The following is a 23143-nucleotide window of genomic DNA, read 5'->3' as shown; positions in this document are numbered from 1 at the left end:
TCACTTATATGTGGAATCTAAAATATGATACAAATGAACTTACTTACAAAACAGAAATAAACTCATAGACAGCAAAAAAACTTATGGTTACAAAGGGGGAAGGGGAAGGGGGATAAATTAGGAGTTTGGGATTAACAGATACACACTATTATATATAAAATACATAAACAACAAGGATCTACTGTATAGCACAGGGAACTATATTCAACATCCTGTAATAACCTATAATGGAAAAGAATCTGAAAAGGAATATATATATATGTATATATGTACTGTATACTATATATATATCTGAATCACTTTGCTGTATACCAGAAACATAACACTGTAAATCAACTATACTTCAATTTAAAAAACCCACAATGATACATGTATATGTATAGCTGATACATTTTGCTGTACAGTAGAAACTAACACAACATTGTAAAGCAACTATACTCTAATAAAAATTAAAATAAATTTAAAAAACAAAATAAATTTATTTCCACAATTAAAAAAATGAGATATTACTACACACCTATCCGAATGGCTGAAATAAAAAACAGTGATAATACCAAATACTGGTGAGGATGCAGAAAAAGTGCTTCATCAGACATTGCTGGTGGGAATGTAAAATGGTACAGCCACACTGGTAAGCAGTTTGGTAGTTTTTTTATAAAACAAAACATGCAATTACCATCCGACCCAGCAATTACACGCTTGGGCATTTATTCTAAAGAAATGAAAATTTATATTCATACAAAAACCTCTACGTACATGAATGTTCTAACAGCTTTACTTATAACAGTCCCAAACTGGAAACTGCTCAGATGTCCTTCAACAGCTGAATGGTTTAAACAAACTGGCATGCATCCATTTCATGGGATACCACTCAACAATAAAAAGGAACAAATTACTAATACACGCCACAACCTGGGGATGGATCTCCTGAAAACTCTACCAAGAAAAAAAAGCTAATCCCAAAAGGATAAAGACAGTGTGATTCCTTTATGTAATATTTTGAAATAATAAACTTTAGAAATGGAGAACAGCTTAGTGATTCAGGGGTGGGGATGGGAGGTGGGTATAAAAGGGTAGCATAAGGTGCTGGAACTGTTTAGTGTCTTGACTATGGTGGTGGGTACATAAACCTACACGTGATAAAACTGTAAAATGTACACAGAGTAAAACTGGGGAAATGTGAAGATCTGTGGATTATATTAATGTCAATTTCCCAGTTATGACTTACATGGTAGTTTTTCAAAATGTTACCATTGGAGGAAACTGGGTAAAATGTACATGGGATCTGTGTTATTTCTTACAACTGCTTGTGAATCTAAAATTATCTCAATAAAAAATTCAGATAAAAAAAGATGTGGTATACATATACAATGGAACATTACTCAGCCATAAAAAAGAATGAAATATTGCCATGTGCAGCAATATAGATTGACCTAGAGAATATCATACTAAGTGAAGTAAGACAGAGAAAGACAAATATATGATATCACTTACATGTGGGATCTAAAAATTAATACAAATGAATTTATTTACAAAACAGAAATAGACTCACAGCCATAGAAAACAAACTTATGGTTACCAAAAGGCAAAGGGGAAGGGGGAGGGATAAATTAGGAGTATGAGATTAACAGATACACACTACTATATATAAAATAGATAAACAACAAGTATTTACTGCATAGCACAGGGAATGATAATCAGTATCTTATAATAACCTATAATGGAATAGAATCTGGAAAGAAAAAAAATATGTATAACTGAATCACTCTGCTGTACACCTAAAACTAACACAATATTGTAAATCGGCTACACTTCAATTTTTTAAAAAAGTACAGGGAGTCAGTGTCAGGGGTGTCTATACTGAAAATTAAGTTTATTTACTAAGGCACTCAAATGTATGTAAAACTGGAAAAAAATGATGTGCCTACTAGGATGGGGTTGGGCCCCTTTTGACTTAGTCCAGTTCTGGGCCCTAACATGTAGTAGGTATTTCTTATACCTATGCAGGAAGGTCTCACAGACTGAGGCTGAGTCCTTTCCCCATCACAGTTCAACAATAATTAGGTTTACTCAAATAGTTCTCTAAGTCAATGTATATACTGGTTTTGAGCTAAGAAAAAAAATAAGTCAATAATATAAAACAACTTAACAGGAAAATGGGGAAAATTTAATGATACTCGGTGGTCAGGTGTTAAAGAGGGGGTAAAAATAGTTCAAAATTCTCAATTGTAAATAATGAAAAACTGAACACAGGTGAGAGAGGCAAAGGATACACACTGTAGGTAGGTAGTTTCCAAAGATGGCTGCCAACAATGCCTTCCCTCCCTGTGCGCTCACACCTTCTTCGCATCAAGAGATGTTGTCTTGGGGCTTCCCTGGTGGCGCAGCGGTTGGGAGCCTGCCTGCCGATGCAGGGGACATGGGTTCGTGCCCCGGTCTGGGAAGATCCCACATGCCGCGGAGCGGCTGGGCCCGTGAGCCATGGCCGCTGAGCCTGCGCGTCTGGAGCCTGTGCTCCACAACGGGAGAGGCCACAACAGTGAGAGGCCTGCGTACCGCAAAAAAAAATAAATAAATAAAAAGAGATGGAGTCTTTCTCTTGTCCTCAAATATGGACTGGCCTTGTCCCTGGCTTTGACCAAAAGAATGTAACACATGAAACATTCTGGGGCTTCTAAGCCCAGACCTTAAGAAGGCTGGCAGCTTCTGCTGCCTCCCTCTTGGAGCCCTCAGCTCCCCTGTAAGAGTACCACATTACTCTTCTGGAGAAAGAAGCCACGTAAGGAACACTGAGGTGTCAGACACAAGCAAAGAAGCCACCTCAGATGTTCAGCCATAGCTGCCATCTGACTGCAAATGCCTGAGACACTCCAGACGAGACCAGCAGAAGAGTCACCCATCTGAGCCCCAACCAACCCAGAGAATCATGCGAAATAATAAAATACTTGCTGCTTTAAGGCGGCAGGTTTTGGGGTGGTTTGTTACACAGCAATAGATAACACAAATACAGACCACTGCAGTAGGTGAGTCATTCTCCCTGCATGAAGAAAATTAAAACCTGCTCTCTTCCCTCTGGCAATTGACAGATCCAGAACCAAAACAACACAAAACCCCAAAATCCTCTATGAGGAATCAATCCTTCCATAAAATCCGTTTTTTTTTTTTAAGGAATTTTGTTCATTTGAAATGCCAAGAATGATACTATTTAAAATCAAAATTAGGGAATTCCCTGGCGGTCCAGTGGTTAGGACTCCATGCTTTCACTGCAGAGGGCTGAGTTTCAATCCCTGGTCGGGGAACTAAGATCCTGCAAACTGTGTGGCACAGCCAAAAAAAAAATTAAATAATAAATTAGTAAATTAAAATGTTTTTAAAAATCAAAATGAAATTTATTTTGCAAAGCTGTCTGCACCTCTATCAGAATACTTTGGTCGTGCCATTTCTTCCTAGCACTGCTTCCTCCAACTTTTCCAATTACCTCTACCTCTTTCCCAGCTTCTTTCACTCTTTCTTCTCTTGGTATCAGGTTGTTTCTGCAGCTCATAAGTGAGATTCTGTCAGAACTGGATTTGCTATCACGCCCTCAAGCCTGTCTTTACCCAGCTATGCTAGGGTCTAGAAAATGACAACTCAGAACACCAGGTTAAATACAATTTCTCTCTCTTCACCCATTTTCCACTATCTGCCTGTCCGGCCCTTGGGTTATTAATGGAACTGACATTCCCATATAACTGACTGAGCAGGCCCAGCAGCCAGATAAGAAGGGAGCCGCTGACAGCAGCAGACACAACCTCAGAGAGAGCAGATAAGCAGACACGTCGTGGCTATTAGTTTCATCTTGGGCCAAAGAGAAGAAGCATCACAAAATATACACAGAGAATGCAAACATCCCTAATGGACTCTTTTCCCATGAAATTAAAAATCAACATATCAAAACTGATTCTTCTTATCAAACCAAACTAAACATGTATTTGTAAGTGAATTCCTAACATACTCAATTTGGATTTGGACCAAAAAAGAATAAAGACAGGCATTAAACCTCTCCCCCCAATCCCATGAATAAAAGTAATAAATAGTCTCCATAATGTTTAAAAAGCAGCTCTCTCCCCTGGGCCTCTGGAATTTCACTCTGAGGCTAACATAGCATTTCCCAATTTCTTTCAAAGTCCTACAACCAACAAATCCCACAAGCCAAAATAATCCTTAATATGCACTTAAACATTAAACACTTACACAGTACCACATTTAAACTATTACTGCTTGTTGATGTTGTTAAATTTTTTGAATATTTACCATTGCAAGTTTCATCTGTTAACATAGTTCCATTGTTCCACATTGTTCAAATTAGTTCTACTTCTTGATACTAGCATTAATTTTTTTAATGTATGGCATGGTCATACACTAGTTATATACTTCCTTATATTCTTGAGAACACAACACTGCAAAAATTTTCAAAAACCATAGACTATATTACATGTATGTCCACTGACATGAGCTAGTGCCCCTTACAAATGACAATTCACATAAACCTCTCACTCAAACTTCTGCAAATTTGCTTATGACTAAAACTCTGTATTTCAAGTTGGTACTGAGTCTCTCTCCTCTCCCCCTCCCACAACAACAACAACAAAAATCAATATATTGCTCATTGGGAGAAGAACTAATTAAGGCAATGATTTATAAACTGTTCAAAAGAGCCTGTGATTAAATTGAAGTCAAACATTAAAGAGGATATCTTGTTGTGCCAGGGAGCAAAGATGCTGTCAGAAACAACTAGAGTCATGTCAAAATTCCCTAACGGAAGAGCCTCAGGTTGGCCAATATGGGACAATTTGAGCTAAAAAATAATGATGATTGTAATGAATCTAAACAAATCAAATACATAAAATTCCCTGAGTTTATCATGATATTTAAAAACCAAACTGCTTTGGTACCTTTGGAAGCACTAGGGCACCAACTCATTGTGAAAATCAATAAATAAAAAGACATTTATGCTGCCTTTCAGCAGTTTATATCAGTATAAGCTGTATGTCAGTGTAATCAAGTGGTTTATGAGAGAAGATCCTTTTTTATAGAAATATTCCAGCTAATATACGCAGAAAGAATGATAGAACTAGAAAATCACCCGTTGCAATCCCTAATGAACTCATGTATCTATGCAATATATTATCAATGACCGCTTAAACAATTAAAACAGTAGTTTTCAACCCTGGCTGCATATTTCTATCTCCTGGGGAACTTTAACTACTGATGCCTGGGTCTCATCCCCAGAAAGTCTGATGTCATTGGTCTGGGGTGTGGCCTGAGCATTTGGATGTTTTAAGCTCCCCGGGGGTGATATGAAGGCACAGTCAAGAAAGAGGACCACGGCCTATGGTGAAAGGTTGATGGGTAAGTTCAAAAGGAAGGATTAATCTGAGAATACCTGAACCCACTAATCAACATTTTCAGTGGAAGTGGGACAACACAGCACCATGTGCCTCTTGGAGGGCTGCACAGGAAGCACACAGCACTGCCCATGACGTCTTTACGCCAAAAGAAAATTGAGCCTGAATCTAATCAAACCTCTAGGCTGAACTACCAATATACGGAAAATATGAGGGACAGAAGAACATGTTAAAAGACAACAATAGTATATCATCAGCCAACTCAGCAGTGCTGAAAACTCTACCAGACAAATGGCACAACTTCTTCAACAAATAAATTTCATGGATAAAAGGGGAGGGGCACTCTTAAAACTTTTAAAGCTTTAAAAGACAGACCCATTAACTGCAATATGTACACCTTGTTTGGATACCAATTTGAACCAACTGTTTAAAAAAAATAAACATTTCTGAGATAATTACAGAAAGCAGACAGAATACAGGTGTTGCTGTTAATATTGATGGGTATGTTATGGGTACTGTGGTGAGTTGTTTTGTTTTGTTTTTTATCCTTAACTGTTGAAGATACATAATGAAATGTTTATAGTAAAATAATATCTGACGGGACTTCCCTGGTGGTGCAGTGGTTAAGAATCCACCTGCCAATGCAGGGGACACGGGTTCGAGCCCTGGTCTGGGAAGATCCTACATGCCGCGGAGCAACGAAGCCCGTGCGCCACAACTACTGAGCCTGCGAGCCACAACTACTGAGCCCGCATGCCACAACTACTGAAGCCTGCACACCTAGAGCCCGTGCTCCACAAAAAGAGAAGCCACCACAAGAAGAAGCCTGCACACCGCAACTAACAGTAGCCCCCGCTCGCTGCAACTAGAGAAAGCCCACGTGCAGCAACGAAAACCCAATGCAGCCCAAAATAAACAAAATAAAATAAATTTATTTAAAAAAATGACATCTGACATGAGCTTGAGAATTCTCAAGCATAAAAACAGGTGGGGTGGGGAAAAGATGAAATCAAAACAGCAAAGATTGCTCACTGGTGAGGCTGGGTAATAAGAACTTGTGGGTTTGTTACGTACACTTTTGTGTACATTTAAATTTTTCCATAACAACATGTTTTAAAATATTGAACAGAGTGGCCATCGTCAAAAAATCTACAAACAATAAATGCTGGAGAGGGTGTGGAGAAAAGGGAACCCTCTTGCACTGTTGGTGGGAATGTGAATTGATACAGCCACTATGGAGAACAGTATGGAGTTTCCTTAAAAAAGTAAAAATAGAACTACCATACGACCCAGCAATCCCACTACTGGGCATATACCCTGAGAAAACCATAATTCAAAAAGAGTCATGTACCAAAATGTTCATTGCAGGTCTATTACAATAGCCAGGACATGGAAGCAACCTAAGTGTCCATCAACAGATGAATGGATAAAGAAGATGTGGCACATATATACAATGGAATATTACTCAGCCATAAAAAGAAATGAAATTGAGTTATTTGTAGTGAGGTGGATGGACCTAGAGTCTGTCATACAGAGTGAAGTAAGAGGGAGAAAAACAAATGCTGTGTGCTAACACATATATATGGAGTCTAAAAATAAAAAATGGTCATGAAGAACCTAGGGACAGTATGGGAATAAAGACACAGACCTACTAGAGAATGGACTTGAGGACACGGGGAGGGGGAAGGGTAAGCTGGGACAAAGTGAGAGAGTGGCATGGACATATATACACTACCAAATGTAAAATAGATAGCTAGTGGGAAGCAGCCGCATAGCACAGGGAGATCAGCTCAGTGCTGTGTGACCACCTAGAGGGGTGGGGTAGGGAGGGTGGGAGGGAGGGAGACACAAGAGGGAAGAGATATGGGGATATATGTATAGCTGATTCACTTTGTTATAAAGCAGAAACTAACATACCATTGTAAAGCAATTATACTCCAACAAAGACGTTAAAAAAAAACTGAACAGAGTGAACCTTAACAAAAGTCCATTTTGTACCTCCACCCCAAAGACACTAACGTAATTGGCATCAGCTTTTCTCTCCCAATTTTAGGAGACTTTCATGGAGCATTACGTCATTTGGTGAGGATAAATAAGAGGAAACTTGGGGAAGATGAACATGTCATCTTACTAATACTGAGCACTTGCTCTTTGCTAGTCACTGGACATACATTACTTGTTTAAATCCTCCCACTCTGTGAAAACACTAGTATATTTGTTCTCATTTCATGGGTAAGAAACTGAGGCCCCCCAAAATGTGCATCTTGCCTATGTGCTTGGTAGAGCCGTGATTCTTACTAAGGTCTGCCCAGTGGCCAAAGAAGGGAAGCCATGTTGGATTCTGAGCACACAAGAGTGAACCAGAGACCACAGTTCTTCCCTTACAGGGGTCCGTTCAATGCAGTAATCTGTATTTTGGGCGAACAGTTTTTTAGTTATACATAAACACTATGATGCCATTTCAAAAGTTCAGAGAAGACAGGAAAGACCTCACTATCAGAAATGCTAAAATGGTTTGTTTTTCTCTTTCCAAGACTACAAGTGGGGAAATGGACTAAAAAGGATGAGAGGATGTACGTTACAACATGGATGAATCTAGAAGACGTCATGCCAAGTGAAAGAAGCCAGACACAAAAGGTCACACAGTCTATGATTGCATTTATATGAAAGAGCCAGAATGGGTGAATTCTCGGACAGAAGGCAGATTGGTGGTTACCTGAAGCTGGGGGAAGGCAAATGAGGAGTGAAGTACTGGGTATGAAGTTTCCTTGTAGGATGATGACAATGCTCTGGAACTAGACAAAGGGGGTGTTTGCACAACACTGTAAAAGTCGCCAGTGCCACTGAATTGTACATTTTAAAATGCTTCATTTTATGTTATGTGAGTTCTACCTCAATATAAAAAGGAAAAAAGGAGGAGAAGCTAGGGGAGGAAAGAACTATGAAACAGAAATGGTAAAGATTTGAAAGCTTTTTGGAAGAAAGACTCAACAGGATTCGAGTGCTCCCAGTTGGCTGGGAAGTAAAATTGAGATCTCTGGTTTGGGAGTCTGAATAGCTGGCTATAACCCATGGAATAATGTAATCTTCACTGAGGATAACACAGGACCTTAGAAAGAATGGGAACCCAATGAATGTTCAATTCCCTCAAGTTCCCACTTTTTAAATAGAACAATAAATTAGAAAATCAAGGAATACCCTAAATATAGTGTAACTGTATCATATAAAGGCACTGCTAAATGTCTCATGATCTCCTTGCAGGCAAAATGGATAAATCGGATGACAGTTCCATGAAGTTGTTCAAAGTAGAATAACTGGACTAAAAATCCACTGGTTAGTGAGTGGCTAGGCATCTAACAAAAGACCTGCCACAGGGCAGGTTCTCCACGAATGTCCTCAATAGATAAATCTGGAAGGAATCTCCAAAGGATGAGCCAATAGGGAGATTCCAGTTCTACTGTGTGAGCGTGCTCATTAATAACCCAGAAAAATAATTAAAGCAAAAAGTGGATTTATGTGGGACTTCCCTGGAAGTCCAGTGGTTAGGACTCGATGCTTTCACTGCCATGGCCCCAGGTTCACTCCGTGGTTGGGGAACTAAGATCCTGCAAGCTGTGCAGCTGGACAAAAAAAAAAAAAAAAAAAAAAGTGGACTTATCAAATTATGAATGATATAAAGGTGGAGATACTGAATGACAGACTTGAGATTTTTAAAGGTCTTTGGAGATGCCATTCTATGGAATTAGTCCTAAATTTTGGGGGAAAGCAGTATGCACAAGATGTTTATCACAGTAATATCAATAATAGCACAACCTGAATACCCAACTATGGAGAAATGATTAAGTAATCTCCTGTATAACCACTGGAAGACTACGCAATAACAGTGAAAATTCTTTTATAAACACTATGTAATAGGGACTTCCCTGGTGGCACAGTGGTTAAGAATCTGCCTGCCAATGCAGGGGACACGGGTTTGAGCCCTGGTCCGGGAAGATCCCACATGCCGCGGAGCAACTAAGCCTGCGAGCCACAACTACTGAGCCTGTGCTCTAGAGCCCGCAAGCCACAACTACTGAGCCCGAGTGCCACAATTACTGAGCCCGCATGCCTAGAGCTGATGCTCCACAACGAGAAGCCACCACAATGAGAAGCCTGCACACCACAATGAAGAGTAGCCCCCGCTCACCACAACTACAGAAAGCCCGCGCACAGCAACGAAGATCTAATGCAGCCAAAAGTAAATAAATAAATAAATTTATTTTAAAAAAAAGATTATGTAGTAAGAGGAGAAATGTTTAAAAATATAAAAGAGAAAAATATATATATATATAAAAGAGAAAAAAGAAGGAATCAAATTTATATATACAGGATTATTCAAGCCTGCGTATAGGGAAAAAAACAAAGTAATACATCAAAATATTACCAGTGGGGGGAAAAAAATGTTACCAGTGGTTATGTTTGGGTGATGGGACTAGTATTGATTTTTTTTCTTTCTACTTTTATACTCTACCTTGGAGAGTTTCTTTAATGAGCATAGATTTTTGTAGCAAAACTAATAAACACACAGGAGACCCAGAAACATATACTTTTTTAAAATCAGAGCCATGACCAAAGCTAAATGGATTTTTAATAAGAATTAATGTGAAGTTCTGAGATGAGGGTTTAAACGAAATGCCAAGTTTACGACTGGAGCAACAGGGCTTACTGACAGTTCCTGTGGGATTAAAAAAAAGACCTAGAAATTAACCGACTGTAAATTCGTTATGAGCCAACAGTGACATGGCTGAGGAGAAAAGATAGCCATAATATAAACTTCGGATTTCTAAAATAATTTGTATGCAAAACAAAGGCAGTAACAATATTCCCATTGTGCTGTGTGAGTTGAACTATATCTAGAATACTGTGTTCAGCTTTGAACTTGAGCTTTTAAAAAAGATGTTGAAAACCTGGAGAGTAGCCAGCAGGATGAGGCATCAGAACCACAGCAGGAAAGCAGTGATTCCCACACTTTGGCGGCATGAGAATCACTCAGAGGGCTTATTACAATGCAGATTCTTGGGTCTCCTCCCAGAGTTTCTAATTCTATAGATCTGGGATGGGGCCAAGAAGCTGCACTTTTAGCTAGTTCCTAGGTGATGCCGATGCTGCTGGTCTGAGGACCACACTTAGAGACCCACTGGCACTGTGGATAAAAGCACAGACTCTGAAACCACACTGCTAGGGATTAAGTCCCAGCTCTTCCACCTACTGACTGTGTGACCTTGAGCAAGCCTACTTGCCCTCTCTGTGCTACAGTTTTCTCATCTGTAAAATGAAACGATTTGACCAACCTCACACAGATATCATGGCATTGATGTAGTTAATATTTGTAAAGCATTTAGAACATCTAGCCTGGCATATAATGCTTGTTAATTTAATGAGGAACATTAGAGACGTTTCGTCTGAAATAGAAAAACATTTAAACATCTTCAAACACTGGAAGGACTCTTATGTGGAAGATATATTCTGCATAGTTCCTGGGGACAGACATGGAGTCAAGGGGTGGAAGTGACCAAGAAGGAGCCTTTGGATCTGTAACAAGAAGGGCTTTTTAGCAGCTGGAGCAACACTGGTGGGTGGCCTGGTTGGGTTCGGAGTGTCCCAGTACTCACTCAGGTCACTCCCCCGTGAGAGATGGTGAACAGGGATTCCTGTAAGGAATTCCTGTAAGGGGTGAGGGAAGTCGTCACTTAATAAACATCAGCTAGTTCAAGCAATACAACCTTGGTGTAAGGGAGCTTTCACCTCTGATAACCCGGAGCTCTCAAAGCGTTGGCCTCAGACCAAGAGCATCGCCAAGAACTTGTCAGATATGTAAATTCCCAGGCCCCACCTCAGAGCTACGGACTCAGAACCTCTGGGGGGTGAGGCCTGGCAATCTATGTTTTAACAAGCCCTCCAGATGGTGCCAATGCACCTCGAGTATGAGAACCAATGACCTACAACACTGCCCAAAACAACATTTCCTTGAGGCTCTATCTAGAACACCGAAACTTGATTAAAGTAACCTCACTCCAACAAGGTATCAGGTGTAATATGCCTCTGGTAACTATGTGCAGCAAACTGCTCCTTACACCAAATATTTATTTGCTTTGGTATTTAAAAGGTGTATCACAAAGGTAACCCTGAATTCGTTTAAAACAAGAAAATCCAAACTCCACGGAGAAAAGCAGGGTACCCCCACTCCCATCACCCTCTCAGGAGGGGCTGCCCTGCAGGGGTGGGGCGGGGGTGATATATAAGGAGGACCGTGTTCTGACAAAAAGCATCAAGCACCTAAAGGCTAAGAGGGACCTCAGAGACTGTGGTCTTATGTCATCTACCTTCGCAGCCCAGAGGAAAACACAATGACCCAGACACACAGAACCTCGCTTGGCATCTCTCACCAGTCAGTGCGGACAAAGTCTCCCCTCCTGCACAGGACAAGAGTTTGGAAGAAACAGTTGAACACACTTGGAGAGCCTTTCTCACGCTCCAGGCGCTCTTCTAAATACTTGGAGTATATAACTCCTCATAACAAATCTCTGAGGTAGGTACTAATCTCATCATTTTACAGATGTGAAAACTGAGGGTCAGAAAGGTTAAGTAATTTCCAAAGGATCATACAGCTAATAAGTGGTAGACATTGGCTCTGAGTCTAGGCAGTCTTTCTCCAGAGTCTGTAAGCTTCTGTAACTGTACTTCCTGTTGGGGTCAGTGAGGGAGAGGAGATACAAGTGTGAAGGCCATTACCTTGGCCTGTCTGTGCATGTGAGAGAGACGGAGAGACACAGAGCCAGAGAGTGCCGGCAAGCTCAAGATGGCGGGAAGTGTGAGCAAGAGATGCAGAGGGAGTGGGGGGGAGCCTGAAAGATGGTTCACATGCTATTTTGTCAGTCCCTGTGTGTTCCTAGGTGAGCGCTGGCGTGGATGCAGGAACTGGGGTGACTGCATTCTTAAGCACCTACACAAACAGGCTTGAATCTGTCACAGGCAAGGGCAGGACACAGTTTGACACAAGTCCTTCCCTTTCTTTTCTTCTACAAAGCAATTTAAAAGGAATACATGAGACGAAGCAGAAGTGAAGGTACCAAGGGAAAGTGACAGCTGGATGCAAAGTTGTTGGGATTAATAAGTAAGGAAGAGCCAGCAGAAGCCACGCTCACAGGCTGCAGGGACAAGGGCTGTGACAAGGAAGAGCGAGGTGGCAGAGTGGGCCCCGCAAGCCAGGTGCCCTCACACAGGGTGCTTGGGCTCCTCTAGAACCCCAGGACCAGTCCGCGTCTCCATCACATTAAGACTTCTCCTCATCTTCTCAGAACCCGTGTCACTGCTGTGCTCTCCTAGCAGTGTGGAAACCCCTGCAGAAACGGGACTGCAACTGATCACCCCTGAACACGCAGCTCCTAGTCCAGTACCTGGCACGCTGTTGCTTCTGGAAAAGTCTGTGGAATTGAATTTGCTGAAGTGCTGCTAGCATCCAGATGCAGTGAAATGCGATGTCACGTTAAGGAGAGGAAGGACGGGAAAAATCACACCCCAGAGGCTGTGTCCTAGTTGGGGAGCCCCCAGGTACAGATCCAAGACAAGGACTGGAGTGCAAGCATTTCATCTGGGACGTGAAAGAGACACCAAACACTGGTAGGGGACTGGGGAGGTGAGCAGAGAAAGACAGGCAGTCATCAAAGGGGATCTTATGGAGCCAGCTGTCAGTGTGAGCGACTAGCACTTACCCCACTGGGGAAACTCCAGGAGCCTGGGCAGAACACACTCGAGGGAGGAGGGGGCTAGGGCAACTCCCATCAATCACTGGGTTGTGCTCACTTCCCGGACCTTTGGGCTCTCTGGGCGAGTGGCCTAGCACGCGCCAGTGGGAAGAGGAAGCTGTTGGGGAAAATGCAGGTGCTGGCAGCTGAAGTCAGACAGGTGTGTAGTGAAATGGTGATGGCAAGGGCAGTTAGCGCCCCCTCAAGCGCACCGGGTCGGGGTGGTCCTGAAAATCTGCATCTCTAATGAGTCCCCAGGGAGGCGGCTGCTGATGGTGGTCTAGAAGCACAGCCCGAGAACCACTGGGCTCAGATGTGGGCAGGACACCAACATGGTTGGTCCATGCTGGATACCTGGGGCAAATCCAACACCTAGGGCTGGGCAGAGCTTAAAGATAAAGGAAACCAGAATTACACCCCAAAATATGCCTCTTTGACATAACAATTATTTTGAGCTGAAGACAACTGAGAAGCAGTGGATACAAGGAAAGGTCCTGCTCTCTCCCAATTTGCCTAAAAGGACATAAATTTTCAAAGTTGTCCCTCCTCCCCTCTCTATGAGGGAGGACAAAAGTGAATCACTGAGACAACTTTAGACCTTATAGGCCTGGAGACAGCAGCAGAGGAATCTACATAACAACTAACTAGCCTGTATCTACCACTAGTTTCCCATATATTTACATTCCCACCATCTGCCACTTTTGAAAGTCTAAAACTACTTTCCCTTTTTCTTCTTCTTTCTCTACAAATTTATTGTCATTTGGTTTAGATGACATATAAGCCGGAGTTCTAAGCCACTTCTCTGAGTTACTCATTTCTCTGAGTTTCTCTCACATGTGTATGAGATATACCTGTTAGTGAACTTGTTTGCTTTTCTCTTGTTAATCTATCTTTTGTTACATGGACCCAAGTTAAGAACTTAGAAGGATGGAAGGAAAGGTTATCTTCCCTGCCCAACAGAGACAAAGCCGAAGAGGTGAGCTAAATTTCTGCTTGGTCCTCCATAGAAAAACTCTTCCCACCTCGCCCAAAGCATGTGCCTGGGAGTCACATGCTCAGGTGGATGGGACCGTGAGACAGGCTTCTTGAGAACCCTCTGTACCTGCTATGACTAAGGTTAAGGCCACTCACAGCATCCTGAGGATGCTGCCTTCCTAGGAGTTCCATCAGGGTCTTTTTCTCTAGGGGTGGCCTGGCAAACAAAGGTCACAGGGGCAAAGAGCACAAACAAATATTTTAGAAAGAATCCAGCTTTTGGCTACAGAATCGAATCCAGCTGGGCACCAGCCGAGTTCCTCCCGATCTGACACAGAGCTCATCAGCACAAGCCTGGTGCCCACCACCAGGGCAGCCAAAGGCAGTGCTGCATCCCTTCCTGCCAGGCCTCACAATCATTACGTAGTGTAGTGACCTTGAGACCCTCCTACTCTGTTCTGGAAAAGGCAAACCTTCTAGAAGATACCCCCCAAAATAGTTTGTATCACCTTACACTCATTCAACAGCTACAATAGCCAGGAAAAATTAACAGCCCTCCTGTCCTTTGCTGCTTGTTTATAATAAGAGCATATGCTTGCAGGGAACATAGAATCCTAAACAAAAATTGGTGCTTATTTGACCAGACTAAATTTCCAGTTCGAAACCTACACTGTTGGTTTCACAACACAAAACTACTCATGACCTCCTGAGAAATGAGAGGGGAAAGGCAGGGAGATAGAGATAACACATCTACCCTTCATTCACGGAAGCAGAGGCATCCTTGTTTGTCTTTTACAGTAATCACCCTTAGCAAAGAGAACGACAAGGCCACATGCCCACGCTTCCATTGTGAGACTGGAGTAACCGCCACAAAAGCCAGGGTGTTAGGCCTCAGCCCACTGCAGGCATCTAGACCCTCCCTGTTCAGGAGGCAGGTCACTAGGGAACGCTGAGGTCAATCCCCTTCAGGAGGCACTGTAATTAGCTGCAGACCAGAGCCTGACCGTGAGAGAAAGGAAAGCTTCTTCTCCTCACAAACTGCAACATTCTTCCAGCTTTCCCGATGGGTTGCCAAGTGACTCAGCGCTGGCCCACTGTGGGCACTATTACTGATGAGAAATCTTCCGCCTGGGTGATATACTGGATACAACACATGCCCTAAGAACAGTGCCAAGTCATACCAGAAGAGCAGGCGAATTATTCACCTCCACTTCAAATGCAGGCAAATCCTGTCTTACTGCAGGGGCTACTCAGTATCAGAAAGACAAAGCCCTAAGATAAGTCAGAGATTTCCATCTAAGATTCAAGAAATTATTAGGTGGAGCCTCTCCTTTCATGTTGACTATTAAAAGGCAATCAAATCAAGGACAGCCTAGAAAAAGGGCAAGAAAAAAAATAATTTTTCGAAAACAACCCCATAGCAGAAAGCTGCATAAGAGCCTTCAGCTCTCTAACCGCCTTTGTGAGTGCTATGAGCTCCACCCAGAGGTCATTTCCAGATCTCCACGTTCATTTAATTTGGAAAAAGAAAACCCACATCTTCTGGGGTCCAGAGCCCGACTTGCTTTGGAGAACTGCCGGAAATTCGTAGACAACATTCCCTCTTTCTCACCTTTCATTAAAGGAACTGCTCTAAACAAAGCCACTGACAAAGGATTAATCTCCAAAATATACAAGTTGCTCATGCAGCTCAATATCAAAAAAACTACCAACCCAACCCCAAACTGGGCAGAAGACCTAAACAGACATTTCTCCAAAGAGGATACACAGACTGCCAACAAACACATGAAAGGATGCTCGACAGCACTAACCATTAGAGAAACGCAAATCAAAACTACAATGGGGGACTTCCCTGGTGGCGCAGAGGGTAAGAATCCGCCTCCCAATGCAGGGGACACGGGTTTCAGCCCTGGTCCAGGAAGATCCCACATGCCGTGGAACAACTACTCCCGTGTGCCACAACTACTGAGCCTGAGCCCTAGAGCCCACGTGCCACAACTACTGAAGCCCACATGCCTAGAGCCCGTGCTCTGGAACGAGAGAAGCCACCGCAATGAGAGGCCCGCGCACCGCAATGAAGAGTAGCCCCCGCTCGTCGCAACCAGAGAAAGCCCACGCACAGCAACAAAGACCCAACACAGCCAAAAATAAATTAATTAATTTTAAAAAAGAAAAAAGCTACAATGAGGTATCACCTCACACCAATCAGAATGGCCATCACCAAAAAATCTACAAACAACAAATGCTGGAGAGGGTGTGGAGAAAAGGGAACCCTCCTACACTGTTGGTGGGAATGTAAATTGATACAGCCACTATGGAGAACAGTATGGAAGTTCCTTAGAAAACTAAAAATAGAACTCCCATACAACCCAGCAATCCCACTACTGGGCATATACCCTGAGAAAACCATAATTCAAAAGAGTCATGTACCACAATGTTCATGGCAGTTCTATTTACAATAGCCAGGACATGGAAGCAACCTAACTGTCCATCAACAGATGAATGGATAAAGAAGATATGGCACATATATACAATGGAATATTACTCAGCCATAAAAAGAAACGAAATTGAGTTATTTGTAGTGAGGTGGATGGACCTAGAGTCTGTCATACAGAGTGAAGTAAGTCAGAAAGAGAAGAAAATTCCGTATGCTAACACAGATGTATGGAATCTAAAAAAAAAAAAAAAAAACGGTTCTGAAGAACCTAGGGGCAGGACAGGAATAAAGATGCAGATGTAGAGAATGGACTTGAGGACACGGGGAAGTGGAAGGGGAAGCTAGGACGAAGTGAGAGAGTGGCATGGACATATATACACTACCAAATGTAAAACAGAGAGCCAGTGGGAAGCAGCCACATAGCACGGGGAGATCAGCTCGGTGCTTTGTGACCACCTAGAGGGGTGGGATAGGGAGGGTGGGAGGGAGACGCAAGAGGGAGGAGATATGGGGATATATGTTCATGTATAGCTGATTCACTTTGTTATACAGCCGAAACTAACACACCACTGTAAAGCAATTATACGCCAATAAAGATGCTAAAAGAAAAAGAATGTAGCAGGCGTTTCCCACCCATGCAAGCTCCAGCTCCATGAGAATACCTAGAACTCAAGATGGGTCCCATTCTTTACTTCTAAACAGCAAGGCTGCTAATACTTTTCTCACTTATCCCCTTATATTGTTGCCAGAAAGGTTTACAAGGCCTAGCAAGTGTCCGCTTCTATTAGGAAATGTTTTTGTATTCCTACGCAATGGTCTACTATTGGTCTACAGTTTATAAACATGCTATTTGGATCATTTGCACAAAATGATGAGTTAGGAAGTAGGTCTGCTTGGTTACAGTAGAGGATTTGCCTGAGGACATTAGCACACATCGTGCACGGAGCAGGACACACAGCTAATATCGGTTTTTCTTCTTTGTGCCTTGAGGGCTCTTCTGCCAGCTGCTCCCCCTGGCTCCCCACTGCTCTGCATTCTGCCATAGCCACTGATGGTTTAATGGCAAAATTCGCTGGGCAGCAAGCCATGTGGCTCTTACAGACGGCAATTAGGAGAGAAGGAAAGGCTGAATTACAAGGTGTTTGAAAACGCAGTTTGAAAAAGTCAGATCTTATTTTCTCTTACCTCCTGGTAATAAAATCTCTGTATTCATCCCAAAACAGACAGCTAACTCTGGGGTCATTTGGAGTCAACAGCTCAGTCAATATAAAAATCCACTACACAGTCAATGGGGAGCATGAAAATCCATTAAAACCAGAAGTCATATTTTTTTCATCATAAGGAATCCTTACCTTTTCTTTGGCTTTCCTTTTCGTCCCTGCATCCATCCACTCATTTTCTTTCTCCAGCATGTCAATAAAGGCCCATCGAACACCCTCAATCAATTCCTCCATCTATAAAGAAATACCCAAAGAAGCAGGTCAAAACCAAGAAGCTTCAGACAAGCTTTTCTAGGCCACGATAAATAGCCCAATGCTAAACACAGTGTCAAAGAGGCTCCTTTAAGCTTGACTCCATGCTCTGGCAGCATTTCTTTGCCCAGGAAAATGCCTTTTCCCCCCATTACTAGAAGAAAACTAACCACTTCCTTCCTTGAGAACAATGTGATGGCCCACTTGTAAAAGGATTACATGAGGAAAGGAATTCGCCATAGGTTATGACTAATAACTTACCTGTAGCTACCGTATTAGCGCACCCATATCAAGGTTGCAACTAATTTCAATAGGTTAATAAGGGCTTGAGAGAAAAAAGCAAAGGCATGTGCTGTGTACTTCAGAAAGGTATTGCAGAAGAAAGTGCGTGAACAGTTGAAAGAGATACTGTTAACAGAGAAACAGGCAGGGAGAGCCAGCACCCTAGACACTTCTCAATATGAATCACTTATGTCAAGACCCCAGTTCTCTCCAAATTAATGCCAGGGGTTAAACCAAATGCGTGGCTGTTCTCTGTCATCTTCCTACTCTCCTCTCTCCTCTCTGACAGCTCAGAAAAGTCGTATGCTATTTCAAGTCTTAAATGGTTAGGTCTCAAGGGGACTGCTACAGAAACACGGTCTTCTGAAAGCCCTGTTTCAAAGTGTTCCAAGAGTGAGACCACACCTACAGTGATGATGTGTTTGCCCTGGCTTTTCTTCCAGCATCTGTGGGTCAGCAGAGAGGACTGGGGGAGAGAGAGATGCTAACGCTTAACTTCAGCAGCCCACACGGAGCAGTCTGGGGAGGTCCTGCTTGTCTATGGGTGAAAACCAATCGAAATTCCATTCTCCTACACAGACGCTTCATTTTTCCTTATAGGACACTCAAGAAAGCATATAATACTAGGTTTGGCACCAGAATGAAATTTTCATTTGAAATTATGGAGGTGTAAATCCATTTTTAGCATTAATTCTAGAAAGAAAGAAATTTAGATGTTTCCTTGGTTCTATAATGAATTGTCAGCACAAAGCTCAAAATAGTTTTTTTCTGTTTAATAAGTTTTCAGCTATGTTTTCAGTTCAATAACAGTTGTAAGGGAATAAGAGCTGGAAATCAGTGGGCTGGGTTCCATTGTATGTAAATAAGAACAAACAGCAGATGGAGGCGGGGGTACTTCACAGCTATTTCTTCCCAACTTAGTGAAAACATTAAGAGAAAAGAAACCTCAACTTGAGATTGGGGCGTGATAAAGACAGGAAATGACAGAAGAGCAAAGGTCCTTTAAAATCATTAGTTCGCTGGTTCTCAACCTTGTCTGTACATGGGGTCTCTGGCTGGGGGGTGGCGGGAGGAGCTTTAAACAATGCTGATGTCATTGTTGCAGAGTGAGGCCTGAGCACTGGGAGGTTGCAAAGCCCCTCCAGGTGATTCCAATGTGCAGCCAGGATGAAGACTCACTGGTGTAGGGAAGCCACTTATTTTACAGATAAGGAAATCAGGAGTCAAGAGAGTCCATGAGCAGGACTTTCCTGGCGATCCAGTGGCTAAGACTCTGCACTCCCAATGCAGGGGGCCTGGGTTCGACCCCTGGTCAGGGAACTAGATCCCACATGCCGCATCTAAGACTTCGCATGCAGCAACTAAGAGTTTGCATGCCGCAACTAAAGATTCCTCATGCTGCAACTAAAAGATCCCAAATGCCGCAACTAAAGATCCTGCATACCGCAACGAAGATCCCACACGCCACAACGAAGATCCCACATGCCACGACTAAGACCTGGCGCAGCCAAATAAATAAATAAATATTTTTGAAAAGACAGAGAGAGAGAAAGAGAGAGTCCATGATCTCTTCCAGCTCTTACAGCTGGGAAGGGTCAGAGCCAGGACCTGACCTCAGAGGTAAATGACAGTTGTGAGGTCAGAACGTCCAGGAGCAACAGAGGTGTCCCTCAGAAATCAGAGGAAAATGCCAGGAAAGTAGAAGAAAACAGAGAGAGATGCAGCAGTGACCATTTCAAACAGAAAACCCACAGAAGGAGGGTGCTAAAACAACAAGGAAATCTTCAGGGCCTAGATCATTTGCCTCTGCAGTCACCAGCACCCCTAAGTCTTTATGACATCACTGTAGGGGAGCAAAATTTGCCACCCTAAAATATGTCTCTGGCATATCAATTGTTTTAAGCTGGTCATTTTCTGAGGAACAGCAGACATAGGAAGGGATCTGAAAACGAAATAGCAGTTGCCCTTTTGTAAGAAATATCTCCATTTGTAAGGGAAATTTCCATTTGAAGGGTGTCTCCCTCTCTGTACCTGGAAGAGGAGGATGACTAAATCTCCAGAAACTCCTATCCATCAATGGAGAAGTCATCGACTTAAATCTTCATCACAATCACCGTCCTTTACCGCACTTTTCCTAGTATTGCCCCATAACTGACATCCTCTTTTGTCTTTAGCTGAAGATGGTATATAACGTGAGGGCTTTGGCCATTTTGGCAAGCTGCTTAGTTTTCCCTGGTCTCTCCCATGCACATACGTTACTTAACTTTGTTTGCTTTTCTGCTGTCACTCTCTGTCACATCAATTTAACTCTTCTATCAGCCAGAAGAATTTAGAAGGGGAGAGGAATACTTCTTCCTCTCCAACACCATCATGCAGCAACACGCACCAGCCAGCCTGTCACCTTCACATAAAAGGAGAAACAGTAACTTCCCAAACTAGGGAGGGGCAACAGGGATGGAAAGAAATGGGTGCATTAATTTGCCAGAGATTCAGCGACTGAATCAATGGAACCAGGTGATTAATTTTGTGGGGAGGTGAGGAAAGGGTGGGAACAGTCAGATTAATTCCCAGCTTCAGGCACAGGCAACCAGATGGACACTGCCCCATTTTTCTTTTTTTTTTTGCATTTTTAAAAATTGAGTTATAATTGACATATATTAGTTTCAGGTATACAACATAATGATTTGATATTTGTATATATTATGAAATGATCACAATAATAAGTCTAGTTAACACCCATCACCATGTTACCAAACACAAGTTCATATGCCCAACGCACAGTGAGGCCAAACAATCTGAAACATCGGAGTCTAGAGCGGAGAAAGGTTTATTGCAGGGCCAAGCAAGGAGAACAAATGGTTCATGCTCAAACACCCTGAACTCCCCAGCAGTTTTCAGGCAGAAGTATTTATAGGCAAAATTTGGGGTGATGGCTGCAGGGTGTGTAACTTTCTTCTGATTGGTTGGTGGTGAGGTAACAGGGCGGTGCTCCAGGAATCCTATGCTCAGCCGGGAGTTACCATCCTCCCCCTGGGTGGGGGCCTTAGTTCTTGCAGAAGAACTCAGAGATATACGGCTATGTGTATCCCTTGAGGAGGAACCAGGACACTGCTGCACTGTGGTCTCCTTATTCCTCCTCCTTTGTTTCTGCATTCCCTCCCTTCCCTGCTTAGCAACTGTTTGAAGCTGCCCTTGGGAACTCAGGGAAGGTCAAGCAGGCTGAAGCCTTTTTCCTGCGAATAAGAAACGCGGGACACGGAAAAGATTTGTACCAGGGAGGGCCCCGCAGAGTCTTGCTCCGTTTCAACCAAACATAGAGTATTTTTTTTCCCTTGAGATGAGAACTTTTAAGATCTACTCTCTTAGCAACTATCAATATACAATACAGTATTACAAATTATAGTCACCATTTTCTAAGACATAGAATGTTGGAAGAGAAAGACAGGTGAAGACAAAGGCCAGACCTCACTGGGAAGTGGAGACATCAAGGCTGCACAACCCAGTCGAGGAGTCTGTCTATGAAAGAGAGAAAGCAAAGACAGGGTACAAGTGGATATAGGGTTAAGAGAGGGTTCTGAGTTTGGGTTGTGTGCATTGTTTGTTGCTGCTGCTGGTTGTGGTAGTTGCCCATGTGAGAGGTTTACATGTGTTTGTTTATGTACTGACGGACATTCAACAAGAAGGAAACGAAAAACCTGATTAAAAAATGAGCCAAAGACCTTAACAGACATCTCACTAAAGAAGACATACAGATGGCAAACAAACATAAGAAGAGATGTTTCACATCACATGTCATGAGGGAAATGCAACTAAAACAATGAGATAGCACTACACACCTATTAGAATTGCCCAAATCCACAACACTGACAATACCAAGCACTGGAGAGGCTGTGGAGCAACAGGACTCTCACTCACTGCTGGTGGGAATGCAAAATCGGAGAGCCATTTTGGAAGACAGTTTGGTAGCTTTTTTACAAAACTAAACATACTTTCACCATACAATCCAGCAATCACATTCCCTGGTATTTACCCAAAGGAGATAGAAACTTATGTCCACCCAAAAGTCTGCACCCAGATGTTTATAGCGACTTTATTTATACTTACCAAACCTTGGAAGCAACTATGGTGTCCTTCAGTAGGTGACCGGCTAAACAAGCTGTGATACATCCAGACAATGGAATATTACTCAGTGCTAAAAAGAAATGAGCTAGCAAGCCATGAGGAGACATGGAGAAACCTTAAGTGCATATTACTAACTGAAAGAAACCAATCTGAAAAGGCTACATGCTGTATGATTCCAATGATACCACATCCAGAAAAGGCAAAACTATGGAGGCAATAAAAAGATCGGCGGTTGTGGGGTGGGGGTGGGGAGAGATAAGCAGGCAGAGCACAGAGAATCTTCAGGGCAGCGAAAATACTCTGGATGATATTATAATGATACATTCATGTCATCATACACTTGTTCAAATGCACAGAATGTACAAGACTGAACTCTAAGGTAAACTATATACCTTGGGTGATAATGATGTGTCAATGTAGGTTCACCTTCAGTTTAAAAAAAAAAAAAAGTGAGTGATGTTAATGAGAGAAACTAGGCATGTGTCAGGGGCAGGAGTGTTAGGTAGCTAGTCAGACATGAGAGGGTCCTGCCCCATCCTGGATGGTTCATCTTTCCCTCTCCCACCAGGACACCTGGTGGACAGAGCACACCCAGAGATCCTCCCTCTTGTGGCCGAGGACCACCACTAGGTCTCCAGCCGTATCAGGACCAAGCAAGACAAAACCGCCAGCACAGGTTGACGC

General features: G+C 42.7%; 1 protein-coding gene across 1 annotated transcript in view; it reads right to left on the bottom strand.

The window, feature by feature from the left end:
• The window catches only part of PHEX (phosphate regulating endopeptidase homolog X-linked), a 198222-nt gene that overhangs the window by 88746 nt on the left and 86333 nt on the right, over positions 1–23143 (bottom strand). The window contains 1 exon segment of the mRNA XM_032619721.1: positions 17936–18037. Coding sequence (XP_032475612.1) covers positions 17936–18037 — 102 coding nt within the window.

Source organism: Phocoena sinus, chromosome X (assembly GCF_008692025.1).
Source record: "Phocoena sinus isolate mPhoSin1 chromosome X, mPhoSin1.pri, whole genome shotgun sequence".
Lineage (NCBI taxonomy): Eukaryota > Metazoa > Chordata > Mammalia > Artiodactyla > Phocoenidae > Phocoena > Phocoena sinus.
Note: the sequence above shows the minus strand (reverse complement) of the source record. Positions and strands in the feature narration are given on the sequence as shown.